Source organism: Poecilia formosa, unplaced genomic scaffold, assembly GCF_000485575.1.
Source record: "Poecilia formosa unplaced genomic scaffold, Poecilia_formosa-5.1.2 Scaffold29, whole genome shotgun sequence".
NCBI classification, from domain to species: Eukaryota; Metazoa; Chordata; class Actinopteri; order Cyprinodontiformes; family Poeciliidae; genus Poecilia; species Poecilia formosa.
This window is the reverse complement of record NW_006799968.1, coordinates 568,538-594,417: the sequence shown is the minus strand read 5'-3', so window position 1 is coordinate 594,417 and position 25,880 is coordinate 568,538. Positions and strand designations below refer to the sequence as shown.

At 38.7% G+C, this 25,880-nt stretch overlaps 3 protein-coding genes across 14 annotated transcripts in view; all 3 read right to left on the bottom strand.

Moving 5' to 3' along the window:
- Window positions 1-279: 279 nt before the first annotated feature.
- bbs4 (Bardet-Biedl syndrome 4) lies at window positions 280-14,808 on the bottom strand. Of its 3 annotated transcripts, none has more exons than XM_007549001.2 (16): window positions 14,732-14,808; window positions 13,156-13,198; window positions 9,838-9,917; window positions 7,896-7,959; window positions 7,553-7,664; window positions 7,227-7,299; window positions 6,162-6,215; window positions 5,943-6,070; window positions 4,178-4,232; window positions 4,016-4,084; window positions 3,649-3,801; window positions 2,664-2,835; window positions 2,370-2,439; window positions 2,127-2,280; window positions 1,833-2,037; window positions 280-944 (listed from the first exon to the last, which is right to left on the bottom strand). In XM_007549001.2, the coding sequence occupies exons 1-16, from the start codon at window positions 14,756-14,758 to the stop codon at window positions 790-792; spliced, it is 1,614 nt and encodes a 537-aa protein (XP_007549063.1). In that variant the 5' UTR covers window positions 14,759-14,808; the 3' UTR covers window positions 280-789. The 3 variants fall into 3 exon arrangements, with proteins under 3 accessions (XP_007549063.1, XP_016525519.1, XP_016525520.1); XM_016670033.1 differs by lacking the exon at window positions 14,732-14,808 and adding an exon at window positions 12,226-12,283 and having other exon boundaries at window positions 13,156-13,171; XM_016670034.1 differs by lacking the exons at window positions 13,156-13,198; window positions 14,732-14,808 and adding an exon at window positions 10,314-10,431.
- Window positions 14,809-15,417: 609 nt separating this feature from the next.
- Window positions 15,418-21,892, bottom strand: scamp2l (secretory carrier membrane protein 2, like). Its single transcript, XM_007548998.2, has 9 exons — window positions 21,661-21,892; window positions 20,635-20,712; window positions 20,324-20,413; window positions 19,090-19,210; window positions 18,862-18,990; window positions 18,555-18,714; window positions 17,947-18,048; window positions 17,384-17,501; window positions 15,418-16,710 (listed from the first exon to the last, which is right to left on the bottom strand). The coding sequence occupies exons 1-9, from the start codon at window positions 21,715-21,717 to the stop codon at window positions 16,555-16,557; spliced, it is 1,011 nt and encodes a 336-aa protein (XP_007549060.1). The 5' UTR covers window positions 21,718-21,892; the 3' UTR covers window positions 15,418-16,554.
- Window positions 21,893-23,855: 1,963 nt separating this feature from the next.
- Window positions 23,856-25,880, bottom strand: part of myo9aa (myosin IXAa) — a 101,591-nt gene continuing 99,566 nt past the window's right edge. For all 10 annotated transcript variants that reach the window (XM_016669940.1, XM_016669941.1, XM_016669948.1 and 7 more), the window contains one exon: window positions 23,856-25,288. In XM_016669940.1, coding sequence (XP_016525426.1) covers window positions 24,771-25,288 — 518 coding nt within the window. In that variant the 3' untranslated portion in view covers window positions 23,856-24,770. The remainder of the gene's footprint in view (window positions 25,289-25,880) is intronic.

The window sequence follows — 25,880 nt, the reverse complement described above, 5'->3', positions numbered from 1 at the left end:
GCTAAGTGGCAGATTCCTGGATCAGAAGGTTCAAATCGATAACGTAAACTTTAAAGCGACTAAATGTGTTTGCTTGGTAAATTGTTCCACTACAGAAATATAACTGTGAGAACGCCTCTCTCTCTCTTTGGTGTCCCATGAGGAGTAATTAAAGTTTGCACCAGGCACAAATAAAAGCAAACCCATTCATAAAAAATAATTTAGAAGAAAATCAAAAGAATGTTCATGATGAACAGCTTGAACCAGTTTTCCCAAGAAAACAAGAGTTTCTTTCAAGTATTTATCTAATGTTAAATACTTTATTCATTAGAAACATAACAGTTATCCACGCATGAAAGCAAGTACAGTGGTTTGCAATAAAGTCATATGATACAAATGTTCAAAAGCTTCGCTCTGTCTGCCCCATCTTGGCTCGAGTTCAGATTGTCACAGCGTTTCCTTCACCTGCAGTGGATTTTAAGCCAATACAAGGAAAATTGGTCCTTTCAGCTAATAGCGAATAAAACTGAAAGGATCAAATAAGCTAAATTGAAATATCTCGACACGGGCCACTTCACAAAGGCTCCTACTGTTTCTTGGCTGAATAGAAACATAGTTAAACTAAGAAATCTGCTGGACATTATTGCACCAATCGGTCTGATGAACTGTTCCAAATATGAAAAATTACCCTGTTTTTTTTTTTTAGCTGTAAAGTAAGTAGTGGATTTCTGTGCCTAACACTTTAAATCTGACTACAGTAACATTAAAAACGTATAATGAGACACATGTAGTACCGCGGCCGCAATGTCTTCATTCTTCCACCTTGGATCTCCTCTTAGAGGTTCTGGGTTTGGACCCGTCTGGATCTTCAGGTTCTGGGCAGCCTGGAGGGTCAGTCAGTGAGCTGGGGGCGTTCTCTGCATCAGGCTCTGGCTCGAGAGATGTGGAAGGGCCTTTGGAAACGCCTGAAAAATATCATGCAGAGTTGATTTTATTCCACCGAAACCTGCTCTGATTAATCTGAAGCATTTATTAAGGACGGTGAATCTGACTGACGCAGCCTGTCTACGTTTGCTTTCAATACAACACAATCAAATAGGCTTAAATAGATCCAAGCATGTTAGCAGGAGCCACTTACTGACTAATACTTCATACAACTAATGCCAGAAATGCCGCTAATTTGAATAGATACACTGCTAAACATGGAAAGAATGGGTTTAGAGTACCTTCTGCAGAAAATAGGAAGAAAAAAAAGAGTACACAATAAAATTAATGGCATCTACTCTGTTACTGGGTTTGTCTTGTAAAGAGAATTAGTGAAGCAGAACAATTGTTCCAGGGTTACTTCGTACATGCTGGTAGTGTCATAAGAAGCCTTGCAAATGCATCAACTTTAAAAAAACTCCCTAATCTTTTGTCACAGCTTTGGTACATCTAAAACTAATGTTCCACAAGAAATGTGATATCTTTGAAAACTAAAGGTTTCTTTCATGTGAAAGTAGGTGAACAGCAGCTAGCTACGTAACAGCCGTAAAGCCCTACTACTGATGGTAGAGTGCATTGTTTTTCTTTCCCATCTGTTAGCCACTTATTCAAAAATGCACAATACAAAGGTCAAGTACGTGGTTTGGCTGCTGACTGAATGCATTAGCTGGTTTGCACAATTAACCTCAGAGCTAGGAATGTATGTAAACTGCCAGAAAGCAGCAGCAAAACCTATTTAAACTTTAAAAGCGAATTAACTTTGTTTACTTAGTCTAACAGGTAACAACCACAGCTGAGACAAATACATTTGCAATGGGTTGGATGCAGGTTTTATCCAACCCTTCCCGGCCCACGGCGGGAAAGCACACCTGTTGTTAGCTGGATGTTCTTGTTGTAGCTGGCAGCTGAAGACATGGCCTGACCCAGAGCTTGGTTGGTGCCGAGAGGAGCTCCCGGGGTTTTGGCTGCTGCTGCAGAGTGAGGCTTGGCTTTGGAGTCCTTGCCCGGTTTAGTCCAAACCAGAGTATCTGTTACCTGCAGCACAGCCCCCATCTTCTGAGCCATGTCCATCAGCTGGGAGTGAATAAAAGGAACAGGTTAACAAGTCGTGACATGTAACCACAGCTGGTTCCTGACATCAGCAGCAGAGAGCTACGGTGTACCTCCAGATCAAACTCAAAGTTGCTACTGCTATCCCGCAGTTGGTTGACTTTCCTTTCCATCTCCTGATATTGATCCAGAGCTCTCTTCTTGTCTCCATGATTATAGAGGAATATTGCAAAGTTCAGGTTGACCATGGGGTTGGGTCTGTGGGGGCTTGGTCACCAAGGAAGAGAAGAAAACTAATGATTTTTATAAAGTTTTACATTTTAAGTAACAATTACAGTGTGGAATCCAGGACTCACTCATCAAGATTTGCAGCTTGTTCATATGCTCTGGTGGCATTCTCTACGTCTTCCAAATTAGTCAAAGCGACTGTTAATTAAAGATATAAGAAAAGAGTTAGCAATAAACTAAATTCACTGGACATTGCTTTTTTTTTGGTAAATCTGTCCTGAAAAGCTTCATAGTGCGTCTATTTTGAATAAAAATGTTAAAACACTTTAAATGCCCACAAAGTTTACAAAAATGGCAAGACGGCTTGGTTTTAAAGGAATTAAATTATATCACGGATCACTTCTCCGTCTTTGACACGGTACCTGCCAGCAACATGTAGAGTTCCCCCATCCGTGGGTTCAGATTAATGGCTGCACTGAGGAAATGGAAAGCTGAGGCGTACTGCTGCATGGTCAGGTGTACCAGCCCCAGGTTGTACAACACTTTCCAGTCAAAGGGAGACAAGTAGTGAGCGCGCTTCAAGCAGCTAATGGCCTGTGGGAACAAGAGGGGGAGGAAGCATGGTAATTGTATCTGAGGCAGAACAATCTAGGAACAAGTGGATTTAAAATGCTTCAAGGGCGTATGAGTCAGACTCAGTTGTGTTACGAGCCACTACTATATTACACATATGCTTTAATGATAAGCAGAAGAAAAGACATAGATACAGTTTAGTTCATATTCTGACCAGAGTACCTCCTCCACATGCTTCATTATCTCGGCCCCGTGTTTGAACGAAGTCAACAGGGTTCATAGATAGACAATAATTATTTAAATCAGGATAACAAAACAACAAAATAAGTGATAGAACAGAGTGGCTAAAAAAAGAAGGGAATGTGCTGCAATGGCTCAGTCAAAGTAAAAAACCTCAACTTCATTGAAATGCTGAGGTGGGATCTCAGAAACAAAAGTGTGCAAACTTTAATGAGCTGCTGAAACACTGAGGAAGAGTGGTTCAACATTTATCCATAAGGATGTGAAAAACAGATTAAAATCAAGCAGAAAACAACTTATTCATCAGAACTGCTGATAATGTTTCTGCGGCTATTAAAATTATGGCTTTCCAATGCAGCGTCTGTATAATTTAGCTTCAGTTTTGTTCAATAAATGATAAGTTTAGAATCCGATGTGCTGTTTTGTACTCTGGAGGTAAAACATTAAAAGTTTCTCAGCCTATTTCCAGCTCATTTCAATGATGTGCTTATATATAAAACCTCTGGTGCACAAATCCCATTAAGCTGCTCTAACTGCTGTGCCACAGCACTTTCCTCCAAGCAACACACACACAAAAAAACCAGCATCACTCACCGCCACATACTTCTTCTTGCCAAAGAAGCACATGCCAATGTTGTTCCAGAGAGGGGGGCTCTCCGGCACGGCGCACGCTGCCACTCTGTACTTGTTCATGGCCACATCAAAGTCACCGTGCGTTTGCATCATGCTGCCTGCGGCCAGGATGGCCTGGGAAGAAGAAGAAAAAAAAATCTGTGATTAGAGACATATTAGAGGAAGATGTAGGCTTTGAAACAGAACATGATGACTGGAACATGTCTGACTGCGATTGACCGTCTGCTTCGAGTGAACCGCTGTGAAAGGAAAACCTCAGCGCTGCCTTCAGGTGTTCAGCAGGAAGGTTTGAACTTGAACAGTGATGTTGCGCCAACAGCCAGCATACCTTATAATTGTTGGGGTCAAAAGTGAGGGCATTCCCGAGATGCTCGAAGGCTTTCTGGTACTTCCCGAGCTAGACAGGGAGAACAGAATATTATTATTAGTACTTTTTGTTTTAAAAGTACAAATTAAAATCACAGAAGAGGCTGCAAGCAACTTCACCCACCTGCAAAAAAAGGAGGCCGAGAGTGGTCAGGAGTTCAGTGTTCTCTGGAGAGAATCTGAATGGAGCACGGAGCACGTTAAATGACAAATGTCACCTCGTCCACATCATGCTTGTAATTACACTTAATGCCTGCACTTCTTTGAGCAGAGAAGCTGCTGATTATGCCATCAGGCTTTACTTAAGCTTAATTGTAGCGTATTAATTATGACCTGTGTGGCCCAAAGAGAAATGTAGAGCGGAGGCACATCGACTCCAAAATAAGACTCACAGTGGTGCGTCTCATTAAAGGCAGCACAAGTATTAGGGCATTTGATTAATTCATTTGGCCTCAACAGGAGGTAGCCATAATGAGCGCTGTTACAGACACTGATGTCATTTTCCTTATTTACACCATAGCCTCGTTTAAAAATTCAGCAAACTGGAAGTGGGGCGAATTTATAAGGAAGTTGGAAAGGACCTGGGGTAAGAAATATGGTGAAGATGGAGCTTTTGGATGGAATAAATGACAAACACTTCCTGCAGGGAGCTCTAAAGGCTGGGAATCGTTGGATAAACAAAGGAGGAACAAGTTGAAAGCAACCCCAGAAAGAGTTTTAGAAACTTCAACTTGAAATAAGGGATGAAATTCCCATTACACAGCCTTGCAAGTGCATTTAAATCATCGGACTATAGTAATTATATGTGACAACACGAAGCAATGCATAACTCAGAAGTGGAAGAAAGGAGGTAAATAGTTCTCCAAACTTTAGACATAAAGATATAATACAGTAAGCAATTATGAAACAAGCCGTAAACATTACATTTTAGGGACTTTTCCACCTGCTTCCCCCATCTAGAGGTTTTTTGCTTTTGCTCATATTTTGTTTATAAAAATTGCTGACTCAGTGAGATTGGATTGATTGGGGATTTTCATGTCTTCTCACAAATTTATTTTATTGGATTTAGGTTTGAACTTTGACTGGGACTTTAGTGACAAACGGTTATAGTCAAGGTGCATAAAGGAATGTTATCACAGATCCTTCCTCCCTGCAGTTATCAGACTCAATAATCATCACTATTCCAAAGAAACTCAATAAGTACTCACATGCATACTGACATCTGCACATCTCTGTTGTACAGTCTGTTTTTATTTTCAAATCCACATGGACGGTTTGTGTTTTAAACAATAATAAATGCACAGTGTTTATGTTGCCTGTACTACACAGTATGTTGTTCTTTATTCTGGTTTTATATATTTCAGATTCTTATATTTGAGTGGGTTAATAAAAGATTCTTCTTTTCTATTCCAACAAGATTATGTTTTTGAGATAAAAACCATTACTTTGTAGCTTTAGCTCTAATTTTAGTGTTGCTATTAACTTATTTTTTTCCAATAAAACCATGTTGTTGAAATAAATAGAATACTTTTTGTTCCCCAAGAGCTGGATAGACACTAATAATCACTAACAAACCTCTCAGCCCTTCACAGAGCAGCTTTTTTATACTGAGTTTAAATGACAACAAATGGACTAATTAGTTGTGTCTAACTTAACACACTGGATTTTCGGGGTACCAGAAGAAGGGAGACTGAATGCACGTCAACGTCATAGTTTTTTTTTTTTGTATTTTAGTTTAGTTGTTTAAAAAAGAACTTTGAAAACCAAATATTGTTACCCTTCAGTGGAGGAGAAATGTTTTGTGCTATTTTGGGTTGGTGTTTGACTTAAAAACAACCGCTTGTCTGCTCAGTGGTTGCTAACAGTGTGAATGTTTAGACCTCACTTACTCCACTGCTCTCTTGTACACTTCGATGGCCTTGTCAGCGTCTCCAGCCAGCAGATGAACTTTCCCAAGCATCACAAAGGTCTTGTCATGTTTATTTGTCTGCAGAGCGGCGTTTAGATGTTCCTCAGCCTGACGGAAACAGAGCATCAAAAATAAACAAACTTCCCTCTGGAGGCAACAACTACATTTTTTTTTACTGAGTAATGTTGGGAGTACTCACTTTTTTGAAATCTTTGATGAAGTAATAACATATGCCCAGGTTATGACTGATCTCCTATGGTGAGAGAATGTCAGATGTGTTGCTCTTAGTTTAATTTGTTAATAAAAATAGCATTTGAGAAAGTTTAGTGGAAACTGGATGCTGAAGTGAAAGAGAGGATCTGAAATATTTGGACTGGTTTGTCTCAGCCTTCCAACAAAGTTGCTGTTTAACAAAGTATTGTTGAGAAAAAGGAAAGTTCACTGAGAGTACTTTCCGTTCAAGATGTGAGGAGAACTTCACGCTGCGTTTTCTGAGTCAAAGATGCCAGGAAGCACAAGTTAACACTTTTCTTTCAGACTTCAAAGGAAAGCAGAAACTCCACACTGAAATGTGTGTGTGTGTGTGGGTACTGTTTAGCTATTCTATTTAGGACCTTCTTTGTCATCTTCACTAACCTTCTGAAGAGTGATGGGACCTTACACGGGCCTGTTCCTAATGCAGCTTTTTTAAGAGTCGGGGGCAAATTAATTGATTATTGAAATAATTGTCTTCTAATTTAGTAAACAATTAATTGCTAAATTGTGTACACAGACTCAAAAAAGGGTCCTGTGTTTAAGAAAACCCTAGACTTTAAGGGAAATAATTAAGCCAATGCTGTACTAAAATATATACATTTAGCTAAAAACATATAATTTTTAAGATAAAAAAAACTGTCTATAAATATGTTCTACCCAGAACTCTCCAAGTGGCATAGTAACTTCACCTGGTTTAAATGCTGTAAAAAATATTCCTATTAAGCAAATTTAATGATTAATCTGCTAATAAAAAAATAATGAACAGATTAGCCCTGCACTGTATTGATGTTAAGTCAAGCAGAAACGACTGAGCTTTTCACTATCGATTACTAAAATAATTGTTAGTTGCAGCCCTAGTATAGTGTTAATATTGTTAGGGTTAGTGTAAAACAGTATGTGTGTGGATTAGACACAAATGCAGTTACTAAAGTGAATGGAAGCCAAAACAAAGACTTTTACAGCTAGAAATATGAACCTGTGTGTGTGTGTGTGTGTGTGTGCTATTTACCCAGTCTTTCTCATTAAGTTTTGCTGCTTCATGATAGAACTCAATAGCTGCTTTGTGCTTTCCAAGAAGAAATCTAGGAAAATAATACAAAAAGAGTCAATATGAGAAATTAACCCGAGATATAATTTTGTACTGAGCCATTTCTGTGAAACAGAGAAAAGCCTCCACAGGTAGGTGAATTTAGTGAGATAATATCTGTAAAATTACTGTTCCTCACCTCCTAGCACTTTTACAATAATTATTAGGAAGTGTCCTCCTATGCTGATCTTGTTAGTTAGTGAGGGGGGCTCGATGCACTCATGCAGGATTCAGTGCAGCAGACTTACAGTGATCGGGCCACTTGCTTGAGGTTGTCTGAGCTGCTGGGATTAAGGATGGCGCAGCTCTGAAACAGCTCCAGGGACTCCTGGATCTTCCCCTCAAGACGTAAGATTAACGCTGGATAACAACAAAGACATGGCATAAAAAAGAGGATCTTCATCTATGTGAAGAAAAAGGACAAAAAAAAAAAAAAATCAAAGGCTCTGCACGCCATCCAAAGAGAGGATTTGGGGAAATAGACCACATACCGTGGAGCTTGGTAGAGCTTTTTTTTAATTCACTGCACCTTTTAATTAACATCACATATACGGTGAAAGTGAGAAGGGAAAGACGGCAGCGGAGGCTCACCTTGAACATATATGGCATATTCACACATTCCATTGGTGTCCTGGAGTTGTTCTTTAATGATCACCTACAGAAACAGAGGCAGGTGGATGTTAATTTAATGAAGTGGATGAAATACTGAACAGGCATTTTGCTTAAGAGAATTTAATATAACTAACTTCAATAAGTTAAAGTCATTTTAAAATACATTAAAAGAAGAATTCCAACTGGCATAATGGGTTTGAAGCCTCTCGCTAGTACTTGGAAAAATAAAATAGATGAAAAATCACTAGCATCTTCCAATAAGGAAGGATAACTATTTAGTGGAGAAATCATCAATTAAAGTCCAAATTAGCATCTTTGGCTTATCTAAGTCCTTGAGTTGAGCAAAACCATTCTAAACCATTTATAATAGACTAAATATATTTTCTCCTAATATCTGCAGTTAGCATTTAGATTAAACTTTAATTATTTTTTAAAGTTCCTCAATATATTTTTTAGCCTTCTGTTAATAAAACATGCATTACTTTATGTCAATCTGTGTGTGGCGAACTCAAACAGGCAACCCTGACGCTGCATCATCGTTCCTAAAGGACTTTACCAGCCACTTAAAAGATGCATCAAACTTAACATTAAAAGCAATATTATTGAAAAATATTGTGATACAGAAATCAGTTGCAATAAATTTGTATTTTTATTACTTAAGTGTTTCTGATTGGTTTCTTTAATGTTTCTAACATTATGATCTGAGTAAGTTGTGTCAACATATTTGACTGGTGGATTTTGATGATGGAGTGTAATGTTTAATGCTTGTTCCATAATTAGTGCCTGTATTATGTTTTTATGATTTCTTATTTTAAATAGGGATTAAAGCTAGGCCAGGTTTAAAGTTGACGCTCTGAACTGGGTGCGAGCCAAACGCGCTGGCCTCACGCGCCTTTACACCACCTGGTCTTTCACCTCTGAATTTTTTAACTCGGTGAGGATCACAGGCGCCACCATTCATGCAAACATGAATGATTGGAAAGATGCTCTTGCAGACCATTTGTAGAACCTCTACGAAAGCTCATTTTATGAAAATATGGCTGCACTGTCAGCCATACCGCTGTCTTGCTCACGCTCAGTCAACGTGAACTTTCAAAAGCGCGACTATAACTCAGCTTTAAGCCCTCCTAAATAAAAAGGTGCTGGGTTTGTATCCTGGCTTTCTAGGTACATATTCTCCTTGAGCAAGCTTGAACTCTCTCCAGGTACTCCGACTGCCTCCCACAGAACAAAAACATCATGTTAGCTTAACTGGCCCTGATTCTGGTTTCAACTGTCTGAATCTGACTGTACTGAATGATTTGGTTTGGACTAAATGAATCGAATTGAATGAACTAAAGAGTAAATTGTAATACACAAAAATTGGACCAAATAGTTTTGAAAGTGCCTTATTATTTTGTTGTGACATAAAACTGAAGAGACTTCTTTTCCAAAGACAGTATGTGTTTTTAGAGTATATATATAGAGAGAGTTTTGTGGCTGACTTGTCAATGCTCTGTTTTAAGTATTACCCTCCTCAGAAGGTATTTATAGACTTCAAACAACCTCAAATATTATAACCGACCGAGTTTACATTTCAAGTCATTTTCACAGTCGGATTAATGAAACTTCACAGCAGGAAATCAGATTAAAAGTCTAGGTTGGAGTTTCTGCAGATTAAAAGAATGTGCCGCGTTATCGCCTAGCACGAGGCTGATCTTCACAGTGAGAGCAAGAAGGCGTTATTCCAGGAACAAGACTTATGGTTGCAAGCATCCATTCACAGAATGCTTACCACATTCATGTAGGAATACAGCAATTACTGCAGAGAACAAGCAGAGTGGCAAACTGACGTTCCCTTCGTGTGTTCGGACGGGATCTGACGGTGAACACACGTTGGTCAATGACAGAATGAGCCGCGGGGAGAATTTAAATCATTTACCTTACAGGTCTCATAGTCTTTGCGCAGATAATGCTGGTGGATCAGCCAGTTTCTTCTCTCCACAATAGGAAGCTCTGGAGCTGGATGACATGACAGAAAGAGAGAGAGAGAAAGATAAAAAAAAACCTGTAATTGAAAAGAAACTGGGGGATATTTTAGTCACGCTACATTCTTCAGCTCTGGTGATGTCTCGTTTTGTCGAGAGATGAAAGATTAATTTTGCATGCGCCCTCCTTTTGCAGTCATTAAAAGGTGTCTGATCTGACAGTAAGCCCAGATGTTCCCCTGCAACCTCAATCCACTAGCTGGATTTAAGTCAATTCACCTGACACACTGGAGATATTTGCTTGTTAGCTAGCTTTCACTTAAGAACAGATGGCTCAGGCTGGAAGCGGTTACGTCTGTGTATGAATGCTGTTTTTTTTTCCTCTCTCAAATTTCGAAAAGCAAATAAATGATCTGGAAAGAGCCCCTACCTCTGCAGTCTCGCGCACGTCTTTGATGCAACAGTTACCATATAGCTGTTAAGGCTTCAACCAACCCCAGGCTAAACTTTAATCAACTCATCAGTCAGGCTGTAAATGTCACCTTGTACGCAAGTTTTGCCTAACAAACACTTGCTTTTTCCCCTCCTCCTCCTCCACCACTATCTTTCTTCTTTAACATCTTGGTAGGTTGAGATATTCTTCTTGTTGCCAGGGCAACGCTGTCTCTCGGAAGCCAGGTGCTTGTGACAGAGAGCGTGCGGAGATTGAATGAAAGTGGGAGGCTGAGGGAATGAGCAGCACAATGTAGGGCTTTAGAAAAGGGTTAGGTAACCTCAAGAACTAAAGCACAATGCTCCAAGTTCTCTTCCCAGCAGAGAGCAACATTTCATTTCACAAGGAAGGAAAATGTAATTCCAGCAGAAGCAAGTTTGATTCCAGTAATCCCGTTATCTCGCACCTACTACCTTTCCCTCCGGGCTAAAAATAGGATTCGATACATTGTAAAATAAAGTGCTGCAGCTTTGAGGCTGTCAGCGACATTGTAGAGAGAGGGAGGGGTGTTATTAAAGAACAGAGTGTAACAATACAGTGTGAATCCCCCCCCACCCATCCAGCTGTTTTTTTATCTGCCAGGACTTGAAGCAGAACTCTGATCATAATTTGCAGGAAGAACCGGAACCAATTCTAAATGCTTCATGGAAATCCACGCAAAAACTGGACGGGTTCACTTCAAAACGGTCCCATTTGTGGAGACCCAATCGGATTTGTTTGTTCTGAGAGAGCGACGGTGTGCGTGTCTGTGGGATTCCTGGATCTGAATTCAAAAACAACAACAAGGCAGATTTGGAGAAGAGAGAGCAAAAATATCTGTGACACGCAACTACAGGGGGAAGCAAGAAAGGCCCAGCATGTGGTGTCCCATATATAGCTGTGTAGGGGAGGGAGGCAGAAAAAAAAACAAAAAAACTTTATCCCAAACATAAAGGAATTATGGCATTGTTGTATTGGATCTGGCTAATGCTAAGCTTAGACTAGCTTGTGTTTCAGCCACATGTTAAAGGAGGATAAGAGCAGAGAAGAGGCGTGCTGAGATCAAAGGACACATGGGGAGATTATAATAAAAAAAGGAAAAAACAGATGATAATTTTTTGGGAAGTTTTCCCCTCAGAAAACTTCAGAAAGCCCCTCATCTCGTTGGGTCGTTTAATCTAATCTTACGTTGCTGAAACATGCTGCAAAGCAAACAGTCATGTTTGCACCTTCTGGGCTTTTTATCCAGGAAAAGATGCTGGGCTGCACTGCAGATAACCTAATAATAGACCATAATACTCTTGTTGTGCACACCATAATTAACTTTGAGCCTGCATTAAATTATTCTAATTGCATTTCGTGATAGTAATTATAGAATATATAAACCTTCAGTATCCATGGACACAATTAATATCGGCTTTGTTGCTTTTTATCTTATTACTTTTAGGGTTTAGACTTTTGACAAACAATTTAAGGTATCAGTTACCAAAAAACAATAAGATGTATGTAATTATATGTACATATTAAGTATTAAGAGGGTCTGTCATATTTCTACTGTTTAGGTCATAGCAGCATATTATAAAGCTTTCCATATTTCAAGTTGTTTTATTGCTTCCTAGAATTATTGCTGTTTCACTTAAAATGATGAAACAGCTCTTCATAAATACACATCTATGGTTGCTCCATATTTACTCAGATCAACTGGACAAACTACACGATCTCCTGATCTGAAGACTTGACTGTATCAAATGTGTTGTGGCTCCATGAATTTACTGAGTGTGGTTTGATTTTGTAATTTGCACTTTTGAGAATATTATGTCCCAAATCATTACATATGGAGCCCCTCGTCACTTAAATAGGTCCTACTTACTTAAATTGCGGATTGGACCCAATGTAACTTTCAGGTCTGGTGAATGTTATCTGCATCACTAGATGAAACACATGAATAATGTTCATTTATGATTAATATCAACTGTACACAACAAATCAATTTCTTTACCACATATTTACTTTTGGGAAAAAAAGGGGGAACAATCTATAGAGTCAGTTTTATAATAAGCTTCAGTTATTATAGAAACATAGCAGGCAGCCTCAAAATCTGGGTGTAGTGATGGACTCAGATCTAACCTCTATTCTGGAACAAATTTCCAAAAACTGCAAAACTGCTGTGTTGCTCTAAATCAAAGCTAAAACCTCATTTGTTTAGAGTTGTCTTTCATTAATGACTGGAACATCCCTAGTTTTAGTCTGAATGGCAACTTTTCAATACTTCTCTTTATTTTTTCATGTCAGTGTATTTTTTTTTTTTTTGCCTGTTTATTGCGTCATGTTTTTATCACGTAAAGCACTTTGAATTGCCTTGTTGCTGAAATGTGCAATACTAATGAACTTGATGATGATGATAACTCATTCTCTTTTGTTTCCTCAAAATATATCAAGTTCACCCCAGGACTGTTCTCCATACAGAAGGTCACGGCAGAGGAAAGACAACCCCGACTTGTAGTGAGCAATAAACAGCCTTCTAGAGTACTTGGTGATTATAAAGACAGATTCGATGAAAAAAACACAAGAGGACACGATTAATCGTATGACAACAACAAAAAGATAATATAGAAAATTAAGATGACAAAAAACAACCTTAATTTATTATAAATATTCCTCTCAACATGATGGCTCAGCAGCTCAGTATGTCAAACCGAAGAGTGAGGGTGACCTCTGCAGGCAGATCATGACTTGGCAGTTTTAAACAGAAAGAACGTTAATGGCAAACCGAGTGGAAACAAATCAAGTTGGGTTGTACCTTTAGGTGCACGGCGCTTCTTAGCTTCAGTAGGAACTGGCAGCTGTAATAAAAGAAACAAAAACAGGTGAAACATGTGAATAAAAACCGGGACAGAACCAATCGAACACATATTCAGTGTTTCAGTATACAATTTCTTCAGCAGGTACTGCTAAAGACATGTGTCGGACACCATGAGAATAAGAAATCTTGTTTGGAAACCCCATTCTAATCACTTGTGGAGCTCTGAAAGCTCATGATAACGTGCATAACATGAGAAGCAGCATCTTCACAGTCGGATTTTAATTATATTTATTTTCTGAGATAATGTCTACTTAATGACAACCCTCAGGTCAGATTTATCTTGACCTGAGGGTCAAAATTGACTGTTAGTTTCTTTCTTAAGTATGTAAATAAGAAGGTAATAATTAGGAAATACAAACACTGACAACTAAAGGTATTTGTTTTACGGTCATATTGCATTTTAATGTTTTTTATAACTTCCTATGTGCATAATAATGTGTTATCAGCTGTTTTGTAGGTCCAGACTGAGAAGAGGTGTTCTCCCAAACAAAAGGGCCAGACGCTAAAACTGTGAGGATTGCTTGAATGTGAAACATTTGATCAATAACTACCAACATGTTGGTTTGGCACACCCAAAAACAATAGACATAGAACTTACAACATTCAATTTTAGACAAATTCACTGAGTTATAAGGAGATGAGGAGTATTGTAGTTGGATCACACAAGTTAAGTGTGTTTTTAAAATTATTGCAAGAGTCTGGAGAAATGAATACACTTCAGGACTAAAATAATAAAAACAAAATAAAAAAAAAACAGATAAATCTTCTACAACTGCGGTTGTTTAACTGATAAGAAAAAATTAGAAATATAATTTATATTAATAAACTGACGTATCATCCTGTATGAGTAGGTTTACATGGTTACGGCTAAAGTTACCTTTACGTGTCGGTGTTAACACTGTAGTTAATACAACCGGACAGTATGATAGCCTCTGATTTTGTCATTGAGATATAATCATTATTAGAATACAACTCGTTAAGGAGAGCCGCCGTGGAAAACTGCCAAGGACAATTTACAGCAGCTGAGTATAAATTTAACACACGCATGCGCAATCCAACTGCCTTAAACCACTTCTATACATTTTAATGCTTGCGAAATGTTCTGAATGCAATGGTGGCTTCAATAAAGCAGGTCTTAATGGCATATATTTCAAAACCTCATAACTATTACATAAGTTAATTGTAGTTTGCAGCACAGGATGTAGTGGGCTAAAATAGCAAACAACGCATATCCCCCAGGACATTTGTTTCGTCTGCTTTTAGCTACAGCTGTAAGCACTCCGGTTTGAGTTTTGCAATGAGATAAAAGGGATTAAATTTGAAAGTTCTTGCTAGCGGTCTTCATAAGCTCCGACTTAGCGGTCGCTACCAGGCGTTTAAAATAAGCGCAGTTACAGACCGTGCTTTTGGTAAAGGTGCTGGGTTATCCCACCGAGTGTCACGCTATCAAACGGTTCAGTGACATTAATGTTTACCCTGCAAAGTCAAGACTGAATTCATGATATACACTCACCACAGTAGAATTCTCAGCGTCCGCCATCTTGAGAAGATTATCAGCAAAAGCCGTTGCTATAGTTACGAATGGACGTGTACGGAATGACGTCTATGAATGTTCATGAGTACAATGAGGGACCCTACAACTGGAGAGAAAAAAGAAAGAAATCACACTTCCGAGGTCAAAACCTGCAGAAGGCTCGACTGCTTTAAATAAATCTTCAGCCTAGGAACTAGCAATACAATGTCTGTATTGCCTTAGAGATGGTGCTCTCAATATTTTATTTTTAGCTGGAGTAAGTGTAGTTTTTAGAATATTTGTAGTGGTAAAAAAAAAAAAAAACCAAGCAAAATTTATTATGTTAAAATCATACAAGTTTATAGTAACTGTTTCAAATGTCCTACATCCTTGACAATATAGTTTATGACTCAAATAAACCATAACCATGGACTGTTTGCTGTTGCCATCACCCTTGTTACATAATAAGAGCCCCGATATATGCTTACATTTAGAGGTTGGTATAAATTTATAAGCATCATATAAACATGTCAGTGCATTTTTGTAGGAACATTAAGAGATGTGAACTTCTTTAACCAGTCATGCTACAAGGAGATCGAGAAAAAGAAAAACGCAAACCAGGATAACTGACTCAACATCCTTTTCATTCATTACTTAAGGCATTGGTAAGTAAAAGAAGTAAATTCTTTAGTTTAAATCAATGTTTATTGCTTGTTCAAGCACAACTATTTTCCAACACATGCCCATCCAGTAAATATAGTTTAAATAAAAATATGTACAAAACATTTTGATCATAACAGGAAACTACAACACAATCCTTCCATAGACATACAATCATATTAAAAAGTTTTGAAACTAGTTAAAAAGACACAAACATGATACATAAATATAGAAGTCATGAGTTTTATATACAATTCAATGCCAAGTCTTATAAATCCTAATAACCTTGAAGTAACCAGCTAATATTTACTTTGTGCCCTGTAAGTATTCTGTTTTTTTCAGCTCACTAATGCAAGTCCATCTAGTATTCATCAGTAATTTTACACCAAATCTGAATGCATTACTTTGTAATTACAGGAAGGCTCAGTTATGACTGAAAACAGATGTTTCCTTCACAAGTAAATATAGAATAAAAACTTAGCAGCCCCCTCAAAAATTGCATCTTCATTTACCCTTTTAGACACATTCCACCAAAACTCAGTAAGCCAATTAAAAGCGAACAAAGACAAACCTTCATCCCATCACCTTCATTAGTCATCAGCTCATGTACATGTCATACATGAAAAAAAACAAACAAAAAAACACACACCAAATTTAGAGAGCAGAAAAACAGCAACAGAAAATTTATAACAAAAAAAATAAAAAAAACTTGGTACATAGTTTGCTGTAAGTACAAACGCTCAGATCAGAATGATATTCAGGCTGCTTTATAAGTTCTGCATACTTATATTATGAAGCTCAACTCATTACTAATATCAGATTTGTTCTTAAGGCCTCGTTTTGGTTCGGCTAATTTGTTTTAAACCAAACAAACTGGTTGCACATTCAAACATATTGCACACTGATAAAAGGCAGTCTCAAATGTCAAAACTACCAGGCCATCTTCAAGGCACTGCTTGCATCAACATTCTTGTTTTAGTTGTGTTTGAGACACAGAATTTATACACGTCATAAAGCCGTTTTGTGAGTTTCTCATTGTTCTTTTGGCAAATATCTGTAAAATTATCAAAGGTCTGTTCCAAACAACTAACCGTGACAATAAGTCATGGGTTCTTGGTTAGAAAACACTAGCCTGACTGCTCCAGGTATTTTTCTGGAGCAGTTTAATTCCCTTGGTTACCGCTGAAGGCGCCCTGGGCAGCAGAGGTGGCGGCGCTAGCGGCGGCGCTCTGGAAGGTGCGGTTGGTCAGGACTCCCTGGGAAAACTCCTGCTGAGCCTTGGAGAAGCTCGCGCCTGTATTCCTGTACTTGGAGTGGACCTGGGATGAGAATTATGACAAATATAGGTTATTCAGAAAAATACATTTGATAAAAGTCAACATTTAATTTGCATGACATTTACCTGAAATACTCAGCCACAAAAAGGTATTCACCCCTTCGGATGTTTTTAACCCTTTTTACTGCTTTTAAAAATAAATGTTCAACAAATGACAAAAATTAAAAAAAAAAAAAAGCCAAAAACAGAAATTAGCTCGTTAGAGCAGTGAAGTTTTCCTGAACTCTTAGCAGATACCAAAAGACTCTGACTGTGGTCCTGTTCAGCCAGACCACTTTCTCCCAAAACTGTACTGAATCCATCATTTAGATGCTCAAACTTAAGATGCACTTATATTCTTAAGCAACATAATGCATTTCTAATGATTTCTTTGGTTACTATGGTGCGTTTTAACTCATCTCCATACTGACACATGTGGTAAGCATCATCTGTAGCCACCTGAATAATGCAGGAGGTATACTTTTGTTTGGGTCATAAAACGATCAAATTTATTTCATTCAGTGACCTGAAAAATCAACTTATTTGGTTGGTAGAATTTCTTCAATAAAATTAGCCTATCATTAAGACTGAAGACTATGTCCACTTTGTTTTGTAGAGGTATAAGCACAACTGTATGGAATACCCAACACCTGCAATGTAAAAAATGGGTAACTTACCATTTTCAGCAGGATGACACCCAAAACTGCGTTGACGGTGAAAAAACCAGCCACTACCATCATAACCACGGCAACTGCCAAGTTTGTACGAATCATGCTAATTGATGAGATCCATCCACTGTAAAAAAAACCAACAGCAAAGAAACATGACCATGAGTTTGAAATTTTCCTCCGCAGTCAATGCTACACATGTTTAAAAATAAATGCTCCAACAAATTGCTGGGTTGGCCAGCATCCAAGCTATCCCCGCTGATACTTGGGGAAAATATGAAACTCGAAAGAACAAAAGATGAAAAAGGCTTTCAAGAATTAATACACAACATGATGCTGAAAATAAACCCAAGAAGAAAGGCTCTGCGCACTTACAAAAAAAAGCACCGCACACAAGATAGGTCAACAGGAATCTGTCAAAGATATGCAAGAGAGTAGAAAACAGGAAAGAAATAACCACCAAAACACTCAGCTGTGAGTTGTGCATGCACTTTTACAAACCTACGCACATCATCATGCTCATACATACTGGAGAACAAATGTGAATGAAAATCTGCTAACACTACACTCACCTGTTTCCCCATGAGGGAATGCCCACTGATTGGATAATGTACACTGCCACTTGGAAGAAGAAAACAAAAAAGAAGAAAAAGAAGCTGAAGGAGCTGTCAGACCTGTGGATGAAAAAGAAAAACAGACATTTTAAGTGTTGTGTAACATTTAAAAGTTCAACTTTCATATTATGGAAACATAAAAAGGCAGAAAGTGCTTAGGAACCAGTTGTTGCTAGAAGAGTCTCAGCATTAATTGTCACAACTCTTCAACTCTAGAAACGGTGGGTTAAGCACCAGTCATTTGCAGTCAGATTATACACTTAAACTCCAAAAGCAAGAGAACAACTTGTGAGTGGGAATATTATTGTAATAGCAATAGTACACAACCACAGCTATGCAATTTTTGTCCCCTAACTGCATGTCTTTAAAAAAAAGATACAATTTCTTTATTTAATACTTACAAGTTTAATTGGTTATCATTAAAGAAGTGAATTCAAGCTACTAAAATACTACACATACATGTTCATACTTGAAAAATATTCATAAAGCATTCACAAAGGTTTTTCATTACACATCTACTTCTCTATTACCATCACTTGGATCCGGTTCTGAAGGTAAATCTGTACCTGAAGGCTTTGTAGACCGGCCTGTACCAGCAGACAAAAGACACGGGGGTGAAGAGGATGAACCACAGGATGGACAGACCGAAGTCCACACCTTTAGCAGCATCAGCGGTGAAGTAAGCCAGGCAAGCCAGGATGTTGAGGAACAGGGTGGCACTGTGGACTGTGGTGATTCACAAGAAAACAGGAGAATATTTAATACATCCATTAGTTTTAACACATGAATGACTTATTCCTATATATATATATATTTTTTTAAATGATCTCTTTGGGTTTTGGGTGAAGGCATACAGAGATGCAGGCTACATACACATCCAGAGGTAGTACATTCTCTTGCAGATTCTGCGGTATTCCTCTGGGATATCCTCCTCAAAGTTCTGATAGAAGCACGGCTTTATGGGAAAGAACCTCGGAAGAGGCGGCCAGTTGTTTTCCTTAGCTGAGAAACACAGATTTTAACACAGGAGGGTGGAACTGATGCTCATACTCAAGCATTTTCTCCATGCAACTCCAGAAAAAAACACGTGCAGAGCTTTACCTCCTGGGTCTCTGTTGCTCCTGTTCTGCAGCTCCTGCTCCTTTCGCTCCAGCTCTGCGGCTTTCCTCTCCAGCTCCTCCTGCTGCTTGACCAGGTTGGCCTGAGCAGCTGCTGCCGTAGCCTGATGCACAGCAGACAAGTCAGCGACAAACAAGTTAGCGCTCTTCAAAAGAAAAGGCCCAGCAGAAAACAACCCAAATAACTTCAGATTCATGTTAAGGTCAGGTTTTATTACTGCTGAGTTTAGCTGATAATGGATAATGTTAGATAAATACAAAGAACTCAGACTCTGAACTTTATAAGGTTTTGACTATTTCCTTAGAAAACTTTTGTGAATAGGTGACATAGAAATAAATTGAATTCTGTTTGCAAGGATACTTTTTTATTGTACTAAAGCTTGGTAGTACAGTCATACAACATAACTTATTATATACAGCTGAAATTATTGATGCCAACTGACAGGTCAAAATGTATACATTTAAAGTACAATAAAGCTAAACCAAAACCTTTAAAAATTCCCATAATTTCTGATATTTAAACAAGGAAAAGACCCCTACACTTTGGAAAATATTCAAATACCCATCTCGTACATTTACCAGTTAAATCTTAGAGGACTTCTGGGATTTGTTGGAGCAAAACAATGTCAAATATTTTCAGTAAACTTCTGACTTAGCAGAAGTTGTGCCTTTTTGCCAGTTTTCTTGGAACTTTACGACTATCAGAGGACATCCAAGTGTTTTTTTTTTTTTTCTTGCAAATATACTGCTCAAAAAAATAAAGGGAACATTTCACTTTAATTTTGTGTGTGGCTCCAAATCCAGGCTTCCATTGGTTAATAAATTTGATTTCCATTGATGATTTTTGTGTGATTTTGTTGTCAGCACATTCAACTTTATACAGAACAAAGTATTCAATGAGAATATTTCATTCATTCAGATCTAGGATGTGTTATTTGAGTGTTCCCTTTATTTTTTTGAGCAGTGTATATGGAATTAATCTACAAATATCTGAGTTTTTTGTGAAAATTTAATTTTCCTTCATCTACAAAGACCTTAACACTCCATTCATACTAAAGAGAAATCATAGGTGCCCAGAATTATCAAACACTTAACCATTTTAAGTTGTCATGGGCAGCCCAGTAAACTTTAGATGATTTAAGCATTTGATTTCATTGTGGAAAACATTCCCAACACAGCGACGCCCAAAATGTTCCTATTGTTTTCCCACCACTTACTTGTGGACTTTGCTCCACAGAAGTCGGAAGTACAGCAGGTTGGGATGAGGAGGTTTTAGAGACTGGGATGGTTGTTTCAGTGTACTTTCCCTGTGGGACGAATAAAAGAAAACAAAAAACTATTGTTTGAAAAAAAAAAAAAACCAGGACATACAATTAATCTAAATAAACGACCTTACATCTGTAACTATATTTCCTTTGTGGGCATGTTAAGATTATTGTGGTACAAAAATATGCGTCTTTTGCATTCCTTGTTCATGTTAGAAAAAAATAAATAAATAAGACAAAATATTTAATTATTTAAAGATCACCATTTCATTTGCGGTGAACGGGTTATACTCTCCGGTGCTTTCATTGACCCCGCTGATAGCTTGTGTGACTGATGCATCCTGGGAAAGGCAAAAAATAAAAATAATAACACATAAAGTTAATATAGATATAACGTAATTTATACACTAGTAATACACAAAGCTAGTGAAAGTGACAACAATGGGCATGTGAGCTTGTAGACGTCCAAGATCTCTCGCCAATTAAGCCTGTCAAGATGTTCTGGATAAACAAGTCTGATCCATGAAGGCCCTACCTTACAATTTTCAGGACTTTAATAGAATCTTCTAACATATTTGTACAAATTTCAATAGCATACCTTCAGCAGTCAAGGTGAGTCCCACCATGTCCAGAGAGGTCACGGATAGTTTAGCACCATAAAAGTGAGTTTACCAAGCGCCTTGCCCAATCGGTGCAATGCAGTAATCCAAGAGGCGCATTTCAATCCTAAACCATCTCACTGCAGATTAATAATTCACGTAGATGGAGGCCCAGTAATAGGCTCGTTGTGGTTGCTGTAATTATTTCATTAGATTGAGCAAGATAGAGGGTTTACCTTTAAGAAAATACGTCTCCGAACATTATTTTTCAGGGCGTTAAAAACGCAATGAGAAAAACACTAAAGTTAACAAAACTAGCGCTCGATGAATTGGTAGAGTTCCGGTTTATAGAATGGTTTAAAATGAAAAAATAAACTCAGGGACGTGGAGAAGATATTACGTCTGAATGTTTGCAAACACCTGCTAATGATTCCGCTCACCTGCTCAGGTGAGTTAAATCCAGAGGAAGCTAATGTAAAAGCAAATAAAATATTTCCTTAATTACTTGAATGATAAAGATAAAGTGGCCTACATTTAACCGAATACGTGTCATACCTCTTATAGCAATTCTTGGCCAGGAAATACTAATGGCCGAACCCAGCAACCAACCAAACAGGTTTTCTCTTTCGCTCCTCACCTTACACCTGATTCAAACCTGCTAAAAGTCACACAGCTACATCGTACACTCACCTGGAAGGGGTTCACGTCCACCGGGTCGGCGAACGGGTTGCTGTCAAGTCCCGACATCGTGAACAGGAACGGATAAATTTATTTATTTATTTTTGTTGCGTGGGAGAAAAAAAATACGACAGGTCCCGAACTCTTTCCTGAGCTGCTCCTGCCTGCTCCCTCCGTGACGTAGGGTTCAATCTGCGCATGCGTACTGCGATAGGCGAGCGACGTCAACAGGAGGTTGCTCCAGAGTCATTTCTAATCAATTAGGCCAGCTTTATTTATAGAAATAATTCAAATTGGTTTCAAATGTGCGCTTCTCGTGACAGGCTGCTGGCTCATGTTTGTCTCGAAATGCGAGTCGGGGCGTGAGCAGTGTTTGAAAACACTTTGAATGCGAGAACATGTGCATTAATCTGAAATTTAGGGTCAGTTTCCCCCCGCCGCGAGACTCGAATGTAATCTGAACTGTTAATATCCTGAATACATTTTCATTGTTTCATGTAATGTCTTTCACCTACAGCGTCTACCCGATGTTTAAAAATGTGTGGTCATTCATTTTAGAAGGCGCTGAATATCAGGACAGTATAAAAGTTGTAAAAGTGGTAAATTAAAAAAAAGAAGAAAAAAAAAAGAAAGCCAAGTTGAAAAAGCAATGACTGATTATTTTACAATCCCCTACAAAGTAGAATTACCCGAATGGTTTTCCCAGTGAGTTCTCTCTTGTGGAGGAATTCTGGATCATTCTTCTGTGGCGCTTTGCTTGCATGGCCGAATTCCAGCTGCCAGACAAAAGGCTCTCCCATTTAACTCAGATATATGCTGAAGTATACTCGATTATTATGGATAACTGAATCCAAAGAACAAGCCCAAAGCATGACCCTTCCAACACCATGCTTGACAGTAACTGGCATGATGAGTTTGCTGCAATATGGTCTTGTGGTCCAATATCTCCACTTTGGTTTCGTAGGCCAAGTCTTGCAGTTCAGTCAGATGCATCTTTTTCAAGATCATGCTAAAGTATATTTTTCACAGAAAAGAGGTTTTCAAAACAATGCTGTAGTCATTTTTGAATGGGCCATTTGATACAAATTAAATTAATAGAACGCCACTCTAAAGGTGGGGAAAAAAACCCTAAAATTCTCTAAGTTGTGTTCTAATTATCTATAGACTAAGGTTCCAAACAATAATAATGAAATGCATTAATTCTTGTTATTTATATAGTTTCCCATTTAGAGCAAAAATAATGTGTGAACTGAAAGTTTCACAATGGACCAGCCAGAGAAGAAACGTGAAGGAAAGCCTGTTCATCCAAAGGAAAAGCTTCACAGATGCAGTCTTGTTTCATTTCCAGTAAGCAGATGGAGAGAAAAAGTCAGAAGAGGTGAATGTCACCGACAGATTTAGATTAAACCCAAAAGCTCTCACTGGGTAAACAGCAGGAAACATAAACAAAAAAGTCAAAACTCTATTGTAATTCTCTGTAAACTAAAAGCAGCTGTTATTTTTCTGATATTCAAAGCCACTTACAAAAGAAAATAAGATAAATCATAAACAAAAATAGTAGATGCTATGCGATTTGAGGAAATACTGAAACTGCATTTCCTGTGAGGCTGTTTGCACCTTTTACCCAGCCGTCACCTTTGTGGAACCATAAATGGGAGAGAAGTACAGCTCAACATACATATCAGTGTCATTCATCATGGGCGTACAGTTATGCATCTTGAACAGTTTTCTTTAAACAACACATGTTGAAAATTATATAATATATATATAGACTCCAATTACTAACATCTGGAGAAATGTACCTTGTTCCGTTTTGAGCAGATGTTTTTGAAGATTCTGACTATTTCTTTATGGAAATTTATCCATTTAAAAAATATGTTTGACAAAATGAGACTTTCAGAAGTACCATATCTACTTTTATGAGTGATGATTCTTAGATGATGCACTAGATATTTAAACTACATTCCACTGAGGTCTTTTACTGATATTTTGCAATAATACCAGCCTCAATAATCTTGATCAGGATATTTCCCATGATGTCTTTCTTCTTCTTGAGGTGTGAAAAAGTTGAGGGGAGTTATGTGCTAGTTAGCATTTGTGCAATTAGAAAAACAAGTTTGACTTGATGTATGAGCTGGAGAATTACAACAGCAGAAAAAAATTACATTAAATAAAAGCAGACTCTTTAATAAAGACAGAAGACGATGTGATTTTATACTCTTTCTTTGTTGCTATTGACCAAAATGCTCCAGACACAGGAAGTGGATGAGTAACAGTTGCATTTGTCCGCTATTCCGTACATAAGACCTGTACAGTACATTACACATGTTGTATGGCTGTAGAACAGTCGAATGTGGAAATCTTGTAGGTGGTCTGACATTCCTAAAGAGCTGGGATCCCACTGGCTGGAATACACACCAGCTGACTTGGTCCCTTTAATTTGTAGCGGCATTTCACCCCATTAGTGAGGGGCGGCGGGTTTGTGGGGGAAGCAGCACAAACTTAAAACACATGAAGTGGTTTTTGTCTTTCACACTCATACGTGCAGCCTTGATCTGCACATGCTCAAAATATGAACATCCCGACACAGGATACTCAAAAAAAAAGAAAAAAAAAAGATAAATATTAAACTTCAACTACCCAGCAGGGGCAGGTGTTCCAGCTTTGTACAGTATTTATACCTGTATATTATAGGCCATAAAGCATTTCTGTGATAATAAAATTTATTAAATAAGAAAAAAAAAAGTCTTGTAATAAGAGTGTTCACTGCTGCTGATTGTTTTAAACTGTAAACTGATAAAGAAGCTAATAGTTAGGAGCTTAGAGTCCAGTGAACATCGGCGATGTCTGATGGAGTGTGGCGTTTTGCCCATTTAGAGGAAATATAAATCTTTAGCTCTCTAACTCTGTAACATTCTCTGATAAGGAGTTCTTTTTTGTCCATATTCCAACATTCCCTTTTCCCTGTCCTGCTGCTCAGTCTCGCCCCCTTGTGGTGCAGAGGACAGAGCTGCCAAGGCACTGTACTGTGAAAGCATGGTGGCAGTCGCGCCTTTCTTGCCTCCCTCCGTCTTCAACAAACAGAGGCTGAAAGTATGAGTGCTTTGGTGTTCCTGCGTCCTTCATACCATGAATTCATTACTACCGTACAATACGAGGTGCTGGGGTATGTCCGGAGGGTCCCTGCCAGGCCCGCCACCGCCGCCGTCTCTGATGTTCCTCGCGGCGGAATGTCTGGCACCTTTGAGTTTCTGCTTGCCCTTCTCTGGATTGTAAGTGCCGCGGCTGGTGAACTGCGGCCGCTCGTCGTAGGCGTCGTCCTGCTCCCCCGTCAGGCTGCCGTCGAAGCTGTCCGACCGAGAGGACTGAGACGCGTTCAGGGGCGGGGCCTGAGAGCGGGCAAGGCTGGAGCCCACCGCGGGAGCCTTGGAGTGGAAACGAAAGCGGCGAGTGGCGGCGGAGGAGGAGGAGGATGAAGAGGACGACGGGTGGAAGTGCGATGAGGAGGAGTAGGAGGAGACGGCGGAAAAGGATTCGGCCGAGTCCAGGGAATCGGGCTGCCGGTGGGGCGGGGCGCGCCGTCGGGAGTCCTTCCTGTCGGGTCTGCGAGGCCATGGGGAGGAGATCCTTGGACCTCTCTCTGAAATGAGACCAGAGCCGTAAATGATTAGAAATCATTTATTTAAATTGGACCCAGGCATCGTGTTCAAGTCCAATCTGACTCAACTAATTCATTTTAATTACAAGTCTGTGCCTGAAGTAAACCAGACATACTTTAATTCAGACTTTATTTTTACACTATAATTTGATTCTTAAGTAAGGAATCTTTTCCCAGTTCTAGCTTTTGCTTAATGTCTTCCAGCTCCATTTTGAAGCTTGTTGTAACCGCAGGGTGAGTCAAGAGCAAATCATCTGGGATGTGTGGCTGATGGGAGCAGAGCAGGGGCGAATTTCAGGGTCTGGGCCATAAATCTAAACTCTATTTTACAGATGTATGTTTTTATATACACTCTGTTGGTTGTTTATAAATGTTTTTTTGTTTTGTTTTGATTTAACAGTATTTGTAGTTTTCAATTAGTTTTTTTTTTTTTTTTGCTCGTTTGTTTTGTACCTCACTGGATCCCGTAGTCCAGAAGGGCCGAAAACAACGACTATCAGCAGGATTTCAAATGCTTGTTTGCTGTGTTAAAGAAACAAAGATCTTACGCATCGCATTCCTGAGGTGAAAACGG

Excerpts from the sequence above, each read along its gene's own strand:
- scamp2l (XM_007548998.2), bottom strand. The coding sequence starts at position 21,717 with ATGTCGGGACTTGACAGCAACCCGTTCGCCGACCCGGTGGACGTGAAC. Across the intron at positions 20,414-20,634 it reads CGTTCACCGCAAATGAAATG|GGAAAGTACACTGAAACAAC; the intron begins GTGATCTTTAAA and ends TTCGTCCCACAG. Across the intron at positions 17,502-17,946 it reads ATTCCCTCATGGGGAAACAG|TGGATGGATCTCATCAATTA; the intron begins GTGAGTGTAGTG and ends TTTTTTTTACAG.
- bbs4 (XM_007549001.2), bottom strand. The coding sequence starts at position 14,758 with ATGGCGGACGCTGAGAATTCTACTGTG. Across the intron at positions 4,085-4,177 it reads TCGGCCTCCTTTTTTTGCAG|CTCGGGAAGTACCAGAAAGC; the intron begins GTGGGTGAAGTT and ends CTCCCTGTCTAG. Across the intron at positions 2,038-2,126 it reads ACTTTGAGTTTGATCTGGAG|CTGATGGACATGGCTCAGAA; the intron begins GTACACCGTAGC and ends ATTCACTCCCAG.